At 36.5% G+C, this 15,491-nt stretch overlaps 1 protein-coding gene across 1 annotated transcript in view; it reads left to right on the forward strand.

Annotated features, from left to right (window-relative positions):
- twin (CCR4-NOT transcription complex subunit 6-like twin) overlaps positions 1-15,491 on the forward strand; it is a 694,792-nt gene that overhangs the window by 609,316 nt on the left and 69,985 nt on the right. Inside the window, exon 6 of the mRNA XM_069832884.1 lies at positions 12,186-12,343. Coding sequence (XP_069688985.1) covers positions 12,186-12,343 — 158 coding nt within the window. The remainder of the gene's footprint in view (positions 1-12,185; positions 12,344-15,491) is intronic.

Below are 15,491 nucleotides of genomic sequence, written 5' to 3' on the forward strand. Positions count from 1 at the left end.
AGTAAATGGCGCTTGGCCCACTATGGCTCTGAACCCTTCAATTATAAGCAGAAATATAGACTGAGAAAAACATGGAGACATTACAGCCAATGACACACACACAAACAAAAGTACTTACATATTACATATACAGGATGAACCGTGTAATGTCATTAATTTCAGGAGGTTATTCTTTGAGATATTTCAAACAAAAGAGTTTAATACAATTTTGCTCGTGTTTGCTTCCTTTTCAAGATAAAAACTGCTTCATATGAAATATTTCATAGCGTGTTTTGGGAAAGCTATTGATTGAATTCCCATTACGCTCAGTCAGTTTAAGAGAACAGTGTATTTTGATCGTAAATTATTTAAAGAATTTTAGTTTTGTCCTTTAAATGTGCAGACATTTGATCCGAACAAATGTAACATTGTAAAATTTCTTGACAGAACCACAGTCTAGTATATACAGTCACGAACCTTGAGTTGTGAGGGTGTTAGGAACGATAGACTGTGGCGTTACTATTTCGCATTGTTTTTTATGAGGCGATAGTAGCGATCCTACTGGTTAGCAACTATCTATGGATGCATATTTACTACGTATTGAGCTTCGTGACTGTATATACTAGACTGTGGCAGAAGGATAAGTTGGATGGTATAAGTATCGCAGATCTTTTTGACCTCTGAAATTATTAATTACAAGCTAAGAGCGAGCCACTAACTAATTTGAAGGCTTATATTGTCTCTCAACCAGCTGCAAGTCCCACCGATACCCGTCTGCCAATCGCCGTGACACCAGAAGTACACTCAGAACTCGCGAAAATAGACCTATAGTGTCAATAAGTCACGAACACACAATCTAATGAAACGTTACAAAGTGTGTTATAGTTAGAAATGGTTGCGACTTGCTTTCATTGTATTTTGTTGTTACAGTATTATGATCTCCATTCTCTCCTCTACCATTGTGACTTCTAAGCTTATAGTTATTTTCCCCATAGATGATGGGTCGACCTTCCTCTCAGAACTTTATGACTGATAGAGATTATATTCTTTGCCTTTCGATCAGTAGTAGGTACACTTCTATTTTTCCCTATCTTCTCCTCTCGAACCCTGTTTGTCTTAAAATGCTCATTAAACTGTATTCCCCACTGTATGGTGGGTGATTTCGCGTAGAATGGGTAATAACTAGACTTCGTGGAATTGCCACGAGAATCGCAAGGTTTACTGCGCACGCAGTATAGACTGTATGAGAAGGGGACGTGCAACGGATGGAGTATGCCTCTGATGTAAACATTGAGCAGTATACTGCGGTTACAATAAAACCTGTATCCTGCATGCAAGATATATAATGAATGATCATTGAAGTAGGCAATGTCTAAACATGTAAATACACAATTATTTTATAGTGAGATATATTAACTCTTAAAATTTAATGTAAGATGCATCATCCTTGCATATGTGCATTGCAGTGAAGAGTTACGTACATTTTGAGTGACTGCAAAGTAACGTCCTCCGATGGTCACTTAAACAGTTTTTATTTTGGGAAAATGTACATTCAACATCACCCGATGTAATGCGTACATATTTGAAGAACGGAAAGTCACTACTTTTTAGTACACCAATTTCAGATGTCTTGTCATGACCTGATGGTACATCGTTTATAATACGAAGTTGTGAATAGGCAGAGTTTTAGCAATAATGTTTCTCAACTTACATTTCACTTTTTCTGAAATTAATGAATTGTTATTTTGGATAACGGTTTGTGATACTTTATCCACTATATTAAGGGCTTCTGAGAGTTGTAGTTTAGACGATTCTAACAGGATGATGCTTTTGGACACGATTTTAAAATTAGACTCAATGAACAGAATATCTTCCAATAGCTGTTCAGAAGGCAATGATTTTACAGGTGCAACAGCGGAACTGTCTGTGCTATCCAATTCATCAATTACCTCCGTTATTTTGCCGTAATGTTCTGCATAATAATTAACAGCATTCAACCACGTTCCCTAACGGGTCAAGAATGGCTGCGGGGGTAAGGGTATTCCAGGGGCAATTATTTGGAACAGCAACACTCTCTTTGTAGTATGTTTGATTTAATTCTTGTCTGCACTGAACAGACGTTAAGCTTTGACTATTCCAACCACAGTAATGCAAAAACAAATGCTTACATAGGTATAGACTACATTAGCTGCAGCTGCTCTATCTATTTGGACCGGTCACAACTCTTAACATGAACTGCTTATACTACGAGACCGGGCGGTCGCTCACCTCCTCTATACTACCGTACATCGGCAACCTGATTGCATGCTGCGTGTGGCAATTCAACGAAGTCTAGTAATAACTTATAAATTGTAGGGTAAATTTTGTGCAATAAGCTAGATAAAATTCTTTAATCATTCGTCGTATTACGCATTTGCCAAAGTCGGCAGTATTATAGTTACGATATATATGTTTTTGCCATCAATATTTCTTCCCTGATGTACTCATGGACTCATTGATGTTTTCCTCCCCCCCCCCCAGGCAAAATCCTCTTCACTGTTTGACATCTTGGTTGCCTCTGCTAATGTTTCTTGAAGTTTAGGTGTAACTCTCTTCTATTCTGTTCTGGTACCTTATTTTTTTACTACTCTGCTTTGTCTTCATAAAATTGTATAGGCTACATTGAGAACGATCTATTTTGTTCATCCCCTTTTAGTAGGCCTAGTAGTAGTACATAGTAGTAGTAATAATAATAATAATAATAATAATAATAATAATAATAATAATCCGTTGCACCACAGCCCTTGAAGGGCCCAGAACGACAGCGGACTGCTGGTCTCACGTTCACATGCCGAAGCAGAGGTGCACGATCATCCAACCAGAATGGAGGTATCGTGTGGTTAGCACAATGATTTCCCCACCGTTATAACTGGCTTCCGCAACCGAATTTCGCTATTTATCGTAGCTTCCCAAGTGCATCACGATGCTGGGTGGGCACCGGTCTCATACACTGGCCGAAATTTCATGAGAAAATTTCTGCCCCCATTGGGATTCGAACCTGCGCAGATTCCGTAACGCGAGTCCTAGGCAGGATGCCTTAGGCCACGGCGCGGGACATCCCCTTTTAGTACTGTATTTTAATTTTAAAATTATTGTGGACATCTCGCTTAATAATAGGCACAGAAAAATCTAGGAATGTCTCAAATAGCGACTCTTTAAAAAGGTCAACTACTTCAGATGGAAGAGATTTTTCAGATTTTCTTGGCAATTTTCGAAATTGTGTGATGATTTGATCAGAAGTCAACATCAGTCTTATAAAATGTCTTCGTTTGTAACAACCCTTGAGGTTTTCTTGAAGTGCCAGTGTGGAGATGCTGATTGAGGAAGCGTAGTGCCTGCCTGCATGGCTGGCCCATGTGCTAATACAGACTCTCACCAAAACGTCACGTACACTCACGATTGAACGTGACTGCAAAAGTTTTTCATTTTGTCACATTCTACACTATGTAAGCTTTCTTTTGAACGTAAATTCATTGCTACGTTCAGTTGCAAATTTTTTGTAGCTCAACGAGAATTTATTTCACCACATAATTTTTTTTTGTAGAATATGTAAAAATTAAGCAAAAAATATATTTACATTTTTACTATTTCTTTGTGTTCTAGAAAGATCATTCTTGACATTAAAATGCATTAAAAGCAAAACTACATGTGTTACATGTTGAAAAAAGAAAGTATTATTTTTATTAGCGTAAAAATTGAAGTTTTAAAACATGCAAATCCAAGCTGTTCTTATCGACGTATTTATTGAATTAGAAACTTTCAATGTCGAATTTAGATGTTGTTAATCAAGTGCCGTAATCAAAAATCTTCAGTAAAAGAGTTGAAAAAAAAATTTGGTGGTTTTCCGAGTTTCGGATCACTGCATTGGTTAGCAATATGAGAGTGGGTCTGGCTAGAGACGTAATGTGTTTACTGCATGGAACTTGAGTACGCAGCGAACATTAGGCTCAGCCAACTGATGTGAATGAGACTGCGTCTATAATAGGAGGCGGTTAGCATAGTAGGATCACAATGTTGAATGTAATGCTAAGGATTCACCTTCTCAACATAATGATAATAATAATAAAAATAATAATAATATGCTGGGATATATTAGCAATTAAATAAAAGTCTGACAAGTAGGACTCTCCCAGTTTTGCTATACGGCTGCCAAACTTGGACATTGTCCGAGAGACAACGCTCAAGTATACAAACATGCCAGAGGAAGATGCAAAGAAAAATACTGGGCATCACGCTACGAGACAGAATGACAAACGAAACACTACAAAGACTGACGAACACTACTGACGCAGCAGAACGAGCCACGGCAACGAAGTGGACCTGGGAGGGACATGTGGCGAGATTACATCAGACAAGATGGACCCATGCAGCCACGATGTGGGAGCCCTACGTCGGAAAGAGAGGACAGGGAAGACCACGGCTCAGATGGTTTGACATATTTACCAAAGAGGCGGGGAAATAATGGTCGAGGACAGCAAAGAAAAGAGTTTTGTGGAAAGAACTAGGGAAAGTGTTAAGATATTGTAAATAGTAAAGTCATTATTAGTGAAAGTGTAAGATAAGTTTTGTAAATAGTAAAGTAAGTGTTGAGAAAGTGTCAGGTAAATAGTGTAAATAACAATCAGGTTTGTCAAAGTGCCGGTGTCAGTATAATGTGTGTAGTGCAAGAAAAAAAAATGAACACAGAACAGAGTGCTGAGACTAGTTAAAGTCTAACAGAGTTATTAACCATGTCTCAAAAGTAGTATACACGACAAGCTCGCCTGGATTGGCTCACCAAGCGACTACACTTGAGCCATCCCTGTCGAGGGGCTTCTAACCCCATCACAGGAGGCCTGTGCCCAACATGGGACATCATGGCTAACATTCATTCATTCATTCATTCATTCATTCATTCATTCATTCAAGTAGGACTCGAAGTTGATGACCTAAAAATCACAGAATAATGACCTATAAAATGTCCTTAAATTTGTGAAAATATGGTACTAATTTTAAAAAGACCATGATTTTAATAGTAAAATGCAAACGAAATAATGATATATCTGTGGAGAAAGATGCAGTCGAATTGTGTAAGCAATCTGCAGTAGGTTCTTAAATATAGACTACGACGACATTGTAAAAAAATGTCCGTACATAAGCAGAAAAGGACAAAAGTGCAACGAAATTTAGAACATTTTCTAAGAAATGACTAATAGACAATAAAAAACCGAAAAATGCAAAATAAATATGAAACGAGTTTGTATTGCATCTTGCATTGTCTGTGATGTCTCAGAAAAAAAAGATGATATTTCATCAACTACCGAGCCCTAATGATAAGTCTGTTTATGTAGTTCCTGAGGACATTTATACACAGGTTGCCCTGACAGGTAATTGTGCGATTTTCGGTTATTTTAAAATGTAGATATTTTCAGATAATTTGAAATAATTCCTTTAGAGAATTTTTTTCATCATTTATTAAATTTTCAATACAATCTTTCTATCTTGTTTTGACTTGAAAAGACACGGCGTTCTGACTGCATTTCTTAATGTAGGTCTATTCATAATGTTAGATTGTGGCTATAATTGTATATTTGAGGTGCATTGGTATTAGTACGTCCTATTAAATGTTTAATGAAACATGAAGTAATTATTGTGCACGGATAAGGGATATAGTTTACGAAAAAATGCATATAAAACCACGCTCTATTTACTTTTTCACTTGCCCTAATAATTTTTCTGTAAATGTGTGATGTAGTAGTATGGCCTGATGTTTTATAAATGATCCTCCTATGAAACGCCTGTTAGTTTGACTATACGCATATCTTTCGATCACATCTACTCCAGTAGTTAAAAGGATTTTTCATCTTGTTATTTATTTATTTATTTATTTATTTATTTATTTATTTATTTATTTATTTATTTATTTATTTATTTATTTATTTATTTATTTATTTATTTATGTAGTTATTCGTTTATTCATTCATTCGTTCAGTTATTCGTTTATTCATTCATTTATTAATGTATTTATTTGTTTGTTTCTTTATCCACTTCAGAGTCTAAGTTTTACGTTTACGTATAAAGCATTGCTAGCAACTTTGTATTTTTCATACTCGTCGCGAAATTGAGTATATTGAGTATCGTACAGTCAGTGCACACATATTTGTGCAATTGACAAACCCAAGTAATACATATAAGATAAACAACAGAGACATAAAATACAACAAAACTGTATCAGAAACACTCAACAACATTAACATTAAAAATAACTCAATATCATAAAAGGGTTTGTTGATCAACCAACCAGAGACGAGTCTGTTAAAAGACTTCCTTTCTAGATTGAAAACATATATCGGAAATTTATTTTCAATTTTTAAATACATAATAAAATAATTATTCATTGTTTTGGTTAGCTTATACTTAGATATATCAAAAAGGTCACGGTTTATGTGTTGTATAGATGAACATCATTCCTATGTGTCAACATTTCTGAATTATCTTTGACAAAATTTAGGGGTTGATAAATATACAGCGATGTTACAGTCATTATTCTTTCATTAACAAATAACAGTCTGCAGTGTCCTTCATTGATGAATTTGTTATAATTCTAATAGCTTTTTTGCAACATAAAAACCTTATTAATATGAGTACTATTACCCCATAAAAATAGTCCATAAGAAAGTATACTATGAAAATAAGAAAAATGGACAACTCTAATGTACTTCTTCGAAACATACATTTGAAATTTCGCAGAAGAAATATTACTATTGACAATTTTTTACAAACAAAATCAATATGGTCTGCCCAGGTAAGTGTGTGTATAAATTTACCGTAAATCCCATTTTTGCTTTAATTTCATTGACTTAAAAGATGAATTTATTATAATCCTAATAGATTTTTCGTAACATAAAAACCTTTTTAATATGAGTACTATTATCCCATAAAAGTAGTCCGTAAGAAAGTGTACTATGAAAATAAGAAAAATAGACAACTCTAATGTACTTCTTCGGAACATACATTTTTAAATTTCGCAGAAGAAATATTACTCTTGACAATTTTTTACAAACAAAGTCAATATGGTCTGCCCAAGTAAGTGTGTATAAATTTACCGTAAATCCCATTTTTGTTTTAATTTCATTGACTTAAAAGAACGCAAGTTCGAATTTCAGTGACTCGAACTCGTCACTGCGCTGTGCCTCCACCTAAGATGACACTGACAACGAGAAACACAAAGCAGTTTCGTGGTTTACACTGCAAAGAGAAGTGTTATTTCATGTAGCCCTGTGTTTTTTCTAAGCTCTTCCACTGGCAGACAGCGTGTCCAAACGAAACACTTGTAACTTACTTATGTATTTATGGCTGTTGATTTCAGAGGAACCTTGAACTTCGCATACCTTTCAGCAGGGGTATTTCGTGAATGTAATTTTTCTAGCCGCTATTTATTATTATTGTTGTAGTTAGCAGATGAACCCCCGCAAGCGATCTGGTGCGTGTGCTTCTTGACGATTTCAAGGATAACCAGCACCGGTGAATGTCCTCCTAAAATATCCCCCATGGACATTTTTGTTTGCGGACGAGAAAGCTGGCAGAATCTAGGCAAATTTTGTAAATGCTGAATATCTAAATTTCTACAATCCTCTTTATGTTTTATAGCCAACATTTAACCATGTTCATCACAATGTTATCATATTTCTCGATCTTTAACCACGGTGAGGGACTGCGTTTTGATTTCTGCCATTTCGTACATGATTTTGTTCTGTAGATCTACTCGAATTGTCTGTGGGTTGGAGTTACATCGAGGACTTCGATTTCAAAATTCATATTTTATTGCAGCATAATCTCTTCGGGTCTAAATATTCTCTGTAGATTACTAAAAGGCCTACTACTACTACTACTACTACTACTATTACTACTACTACTACTACTACTACTACTACTATTACTACTACTGCTACTGCTACTGCTACTGCTACTACTACTGCTGCTGCTGCTTTTTCTTCTTCTGTTACTACTTCCATAAATTGGAAATTTATCTTTTGAAGAGGTGGAGAAGTTCAAATATCTTGGAGCAACAGTAATAAATATAAATGATACTCGGGAGGAAATTAAACACAGAATAAATATGGGAAATGCCTGTTATTATTCGGTTGAGAAGCTTTTATCATCCAGTCAGCTATCAAAAAATCTGAAAGTTAGAATTTATAAAATAGTTATATTATCGATTGTTCTTTATGGTTGTGAAACTTGGACTCTCACTTTGAGAGAGGAACATAGATTAAGGATGATTGAGAATAAGGTGCTTAGGAAAATATTTGGGGCTAAGAGGGATGAAGTTACAGGAGAATGGAGAAAGCTACACAACACAGAACTGCACGCATTATATTCTTCACCTAGCATAATTAGGAACATTAAATCCAGATGTTTGAGATGGGCAGGGCATGTAGCACGTATGGGCGAATCCAGAAATGCATATAGAGTGTTAGTTGGGAGGCCGAAGGGGAAAAGAACTTTAGGGAGGCCGAGACGTAGATGGGAAGATAATATTAAAATGGATTTGAGAGAGGTGGGATATGATAGAGAATGGATTAATCTTGCTCAGGATAGGGACCAATGGCGGGCTTATGTGAGGACGGCAATGAACCTCCGGGTTCCTTAAAAGCCAGTAAGTAAGTTACTACTTCTGCTACTAGTACAACTACTCGTACTTATTATCATGATGATTACTACTACTACTACTACTACTACTACTACTACTACTACTACTACTACCACTATTACTACCTACACCTGTAGAGTAACGGTTAGCGCGTCTGGCCGCGAAACCAGTGGCCCGGGTTCGATTCCCGGTCGGGGCAAGTTACCTGGTTTTCCCTCAACCCAATATGAGCAAATGCTGGGTAACTTTCGGTGCTGGCATTATCACCTTCATCTCAATTCAGACGCTAAATAATCTAAGCTGTTGATAAAGCGTCGTAAAATAACCTACTAACCTACTACCTGGTTAGTCAACTTTGCCACATCAAAAGATTTCATTGTCAAAAGTACAACATTCCCCCATAAGGATATAGCTGGGAGGATAATATTAAAATGGATTTGAGGGAGGTGGGATATGATTGTAGGGAGTGGATTAATCTTGCACAGGGTAGAGACCGATGGCAGGCTTATGTGAGGGTGGCAATGAACCTCCGGGTTCTTTAAAAGCCATAAGTTAGTATTATTCTGATTCACTTGCGCCTTATATGCAATGATCTAGTTTGACAGATGCCCGGATGGCATTTGTGAACTCGAGGCTGACAGGCAAGCCATCCTGCCTCAGTTTTGACATAGCCATATTCCATCTCCAGACGAATACCCGTTAAGCCCAGAGCTGTAAACCCTTAAGTTCTGTAATCAACACAGGAGACCCTCCTACGCCTAAGACCACACTCCAGTTTATTTTTATCTATTGCAGGTGATACAGGGTGCATAATATACAGTACATAACCTATTTGGCTGCCGTAGCACGGAATCTGGCACTCGGGTAAGAGGGCGAGCGTCAGCCTGTAAAATGCTGCTTGTGAAGGCTGAAGGGGATATGTATTACGAAGCCAACCTTACAGTAGATGTTAAAAGTAGTATATCGTCCTTCTGCTGGTATGTAAGCTTTATATTGCTAGGATATGTCACTCACTCGTCTAAACTCATCAACTGAAATTCTTATTTCATTCTCAATATTAGCTTGCAGTTACTCTAATGTGTGCGGATTCGTGTGAAAGACTTTGTCTTTCCCCATAAATGGAGAAAGAAAGGAAAAATGAAAAAATAACAAAAGAAGAAATAAATCAAGAAATGTAGGAAGAAATAAAATACGAAAAAATGAAAGAAGACATACAGAAATCAAGAAATATAGAAAGAAAGCAGAAATGAAAAGAGAAAAGAAATGGGCAATCAAAAATCGAGAAAGGAAGGAAACACTAAATAAGAAAAGAATAAATAGAGAAGTCAGGAAGTGGAGGAAGAAGGAAAACACCAAAAAAGAAAGAAATGGAGGAATCAGGATATGTAGAAAGAAAGAAAAGAAGCAATAGAGGAATCAGGATATATAGAAAGAAAGCAAAAATGAAAAACAGGAAAGAAATAAATAGAGCAATCAAAAAGTTGGAAATAAAGAAAATGTCAAAAAAAGAAAAGAAGAAATATAGGAATCAGGATATGTAGAAAGAAAGCAAAAATGATAAAAGTAAGAAATAGAAAAATCAAGAAATGGAAAAAAGAAAATGCCAAAGGACAAGAAAAATAGAGAAATAAAAAGAAATCAACAAGAAAATAGAAATGAATAAATATAAGAAGAAATAGAGCAATCAAGAAATGGAGAAAAGAAGCACCGAAAAAGAAAAGAGTAAATAGAGCAATCAAGAACTCTAAAAAGATAGGAAACACCGAAAAAGAAAATAAGAAATAGAGAAATCAAGAAATGAAGAAAGAATTCAAGGGGAGTAGAGTAGGGAAGAACTCGTAACGCGACTACCGGCCAGTGCAGTATCATTTCCCCAGGAATGCATGTGCTGTAATATATATGCGGAAGCTATATATTTTAATACTCTTTAGATGAAATAAGGGAGGCGGAGAGTGTTGGTGGAATGAAATGTCTGTTTTGTCTACCGCAAACTTCATGATAATCAGGCCGGTCCGTTTGGATCGCGCTAACATTGAGCTGCAGGTACGGTTAATTATAATTATGTACCCACATTGTAACAGTGTCGTGCAGCACTAACAGTAAGATGTGTCCTTGTGTTCAAACTGATCCGTACGCAGGGGACTTTCAACTTGAACTGTTCGTGACGAACACGGGATTTCTGTCGATTTGAAGGACAAGAGAGTCTCCCATTACCTTGAAATTATTTTATGTTTGTTACGATGCGACATTCACATGTCCATTTCAGCGTTTATAATCGTGTTACACTTGTGAGTACCACCACTCTTTCTTCGAAATGATGTCACCATTTTGCGTCTGTTTTCCGTCTTCTTACCTTTCACGTGCGGCGGCACACCTTGAACTATCAGTGGCTCGTGACTACACACTACAAAATTTTGTACCTCGTGCTGGAATAATGATATCCAAAGTTATGTATTTTTTATTTTGCGTTTTCAGGAACAAGTATAAATTGTTTGTTCGAACCGTGGAAGGGAAAGGCAGTTAGATGACCACACTCTTACTCACAAGAGGGGCTTGTCTTCCACTTGCATTGCTTTCCATGCTATAATATGAATGTATGTTTCTATTTCACGCATTTGCCTTCATTATCATCATTATCAGGGACGGGAAACTCACGGTGGAAGGGAATTATACTCTGTAGATTCTACCCACCCCTATGCATCTTGACAATAACGGGCGTAATACTGATTGACTTAGCATATTTGTGTGTTGTCTTATGTCATTGGTGGGCTTGCTTTGTATTGCTGTTACGTGCGTTATTTTATTTCGGTCAAATAACGTATCTGATATTATAGTTTGTGTCATGTTTAAAAAGTCTTCGCCTATAATCAACAACTCCCTTTGTGGCCTGACTCCAAGTTCGACATGGATGTTGACATTTTTATGTTAAGTCAACTGCCATTATACAAGGAGCGCACTCAGTTGAGTGACTTGGTGGCCGGGATTCCACAGTAATATGCACTGGTGCTCGAAAAATCTACGTAAAGATTAATACATCTGTTACGGTAACAATTATTATTAGAGGAGAAAAACACTGGAGGAGAGGGATTCGATCCGGTGCTGTGGATTGAATTTCTTCGTAGCTCAATGGTTAGAGCGCTTAATATGTACAGTACGATTATTTCGTCCTGACACTCGCCGGCAATCTGCGCCTGGGTCAGGCGAGTCCATTAAGTTACGCCAAGGGATGTTCAGGTTAGTTTGTTGCCTGCAGTCAGAGCGATCGGATGTCACGCATGCGGTATAGCATTGTGTTTCCAGTACAGTGAAGCTGTACTGCATTTACCGACCGACCGCCCTTATCTCTACTCCGGAACTCTCCCCACTACTCCTATTACTTCCTCTCTTTCGCGCCGCTGAGCTGTCAGGACTAAATAATCGGTCTGTAGAACCAAGGACCTGGTTTCAATCCCCGGCGCCGGAGAGAGTTTTTCTCCTCTAATATTAATAAGAGAATATTGAAATTTGTATTGTATTTTTGTCTCTTTCTTTGCAGGTATATTCACTGTGATGTGCTACAACGTCCTTTGTGACAAGTACGCCACCAGACAAATGTACGGGTACTGTCCGAGCTGGGCGCTTGAGTGGGAATATAGGAAAAAGGGCATTTTGGACGAGATCCGGCATTACGCTGCGGATATTATCAGTCTCCAGGTGCGATATTATTATTATTATTATTATTATTATTATTATTATTATTATTATTATTATTATTATTACCATCTTCCCCAATACTATGTCATTATGGCGTACATAAGCTCACCGAAGATCATTAGCGATATGAACACAAGGCTTCTGAATGTCAACGACAGAATAGTACATTATGCAACGAGCCTATAATGGTAGTAATTAAGGCGCGACGATGTTTATGAAACGAGCGCAAGCGAGTTTCATAATTTTCATACGAGCGTCTTAATTACCATTATAGGCAAGTTTCATACGACTTTTTATGCTCGACCATATTTCTAACTTGAAATTACTATGTATTCATAAGTATTCATGTTTTTGATATGTGAGTGAGTGCAATAGCCTACCTCATAAATTGTGAGATGTGCGCAGACGCGAAAGTATTGATTTTTTCCGGGAAACGATTGTCGACCACCTTGATATAATTTAGAGAGTAAGATAAACATTAGTCTAGATATAACCTTGAAATTGAATTCGACATTGAAAAACGAGATGATAAATTGAATTTATTTGAATATGATTTACAATTAGCGCTAATTATTATAGTAACAGAACATAACCTTCTGCAACAGTATTGGATTTCCAGCCTCCGTGACGTTTCGATAGTTGTCTGTCGATTGCATATCCGAGAGTAATCGAAAACCTGAACTTTAATGAATAGGTGTACTTTAATGACGCATTAAAGGACTGCTACCAGGTGTATAATTACTACATTTCGGCATGGTCGAGCATAAAAACATATTGTTTTCAAAAAGTACACATATTTATCAGTAAAATTGTAACTGATATCTAAAACGTGTTTTCCAACAGACGTTTCAAGTTGAAAGCGAATATAAATTCACTCAGGTATTATTTTTCTACCTACTTCATGTATGCAATCACTCCAGGAAATGCTAGAACCTATGAATCATTATGACTCAGTTTCATTTCGGACGATAAAGTTGTGTAATGAATGAGTCTTATTAGAGGTGTATTGTTTTCAGACGTATCAAGCGGCCATTTTCACATGATTCATATCTCAAATAGAGTTCACGGAAAGACTGGCTCCTGCGCTTTTATCAACAGTAATCTCACTAGAGGTTTTGATTTATCTAGAGAAAATCAAAACTCGAGTGGGATTTAATTGACTATTACACGATTAGAAGAAAGTGTATAAATATTAGAAGTAACAAAGTACTCCAGTACAATAAAATATTAATTGGCTTACGAAAATACAACTGTCTTCAAATGTATTATTGTACCATCTCAACATTACGCTAGATGGCAGTAGTGTTTTATGATTATGTTTTCTTGTTACCGGTATCAGTTGTGCCAACTATGGAATCATCATTGAACTCTGTGGACTGTTCCTAGTCAAGAAGGCTTTGTTGATTCAGTTTCATTTTTATTAAAACATTTGCATTCCACTTCAATCATCCGGATCCCAGTAATCAACGTCACTTGACAGATGATTTTCAATAAATCTTAGTATTAAACACTCTCTGATACGTGACTATCCATAATATCATATAGCAGAAGCTATAACAAACATAACCTAAATAATATGAACAAGTTTTAGAAAAATTTTAATTAGGGATGATGAAATAAACAAGAAACATTTTAATTAACGATGATGAAATAAAAAATAAACATGAATAATTTTAAAAGAAACAATTATTGAAAGTACAGTTTTCAAATTTGAATGTTTTAGTGGTTGGTGGTTCAGTTGATGTTATATTGGACGTGTGCGTAAAAGAAGTGAACTCGTTGATGTACATGGTGTATCCCTCAACTTATTCAGGATTTCCGAATGATGCTCTTCATATATGACCAGTGATCTTTATTAATTCTTGTTCTTGAATGCCAATGCGAGTCATATTTGAAAGTGCTGTGTATCGACTGGAGTGGTTTGTAATTTTCTGTTTTTTGACGTCCAGACCAATGCAGTTTGAAATGTTGGCAGACAAAGAAACAAATGCTAGGGTAGTGATAAAAAATAAACAAATGCTAGGGACGCGATAAAATTAAACAAATGCTAGCGACGCGATAAAATTGTGCGATAAGCAGCCATGATTGGTTGAAAGACGTCCTTTCGCACCGTTTTATTGGTCGAAAGTAGTGTGACGTAGTAAAAGTGTAATAGTCATAATAAACACAAGTAGAGGGTTTGGACGATGGTAAATTACACTGGAAAATAGTGAACTGCACTCAAAGAAACCTGACGGGTAATCACTTACCATGTAAACTGCACTGGATAACCGAGGAGTAAAAGATACAAATTCCGCTGAAGCTATGAACTGATATTTGTTGCAAAGACTGTAATAACACTTTATTATGCGTGCCGATTATGAAACATTTGTTCAACACTAATACTGTACCGGTACTTCATGCATGTCTATTATCAAACACTTTTTCAACACTAATACTGTGCTTCATGCGTGTCGATTATCAAACACTTTTTTCAACACTAATACTATACTTTATGCGTGTCAATTATTAAACACTTGTTCAACACTGTTACTGTACTTCATGCGTGTCGATTATCAAACACTTTTTTTAACACTATTACTGTACTGTACGTTTATGGCAAAGCTATAACATGTATCTTTTATGATTCTGAATCAATCAATTTTTCCTTCTTAGTAATCAAAAATTTTTCTTTCGACGTAAATTTGTTTTTTCTTAGTGTGTGAATTTTTGCTCTATGTCAGAGCTGGGCAGCAAGAGCGGATTCTACTCTCTCACGGGGAGCCATATGATTTCTCTTCATCCCCTTTCTTCCCCGCCGCACACCGCGCAGCGTTGATTCAGTAACGGATGAATATTAAGCGTCCCCGTTTAGAGTCTAGTTCCGCTCCCGATGCCCAGCTCTGCTATATGTGGTGTATTGATGCTATGATCTTTACGTAAATTTCATGGATGTTAGGAGCCATACATCTGGGAGTGTTAGGTTGGGTTTTCAGACAGGGTCATCTAAATAATTATTCATATTGTATGTGCGGCTTCTCACCCCATATTTTATTTCACTGTTCCGATCTTCGAAAGATTTTGATTTTCTTATTCGTTACCAGCAGCGGAGAAAGTCCAGTCTGTATATCTTTAAATAATTCGCAATCGCGAATTGAACATGAAAACG

The sequence above is a fragment of the Periplaneta americana genome, chromosome 8 (genome assembly GCF_040183065.1).
Source record: "Periplaneta americana isolate PAMFEO1 chromosome 8, P.americana_PAMFEO1_priV1, whole genome shotgun sequence".
In the NCBI taxonomy this organism is placed as follows: domain Eukaryota; kingdom Metazoa; phylum Arthropoda; class Insecta; order Blattodea; family Blattidae; genus Periplaneta; species Periplaneta americana.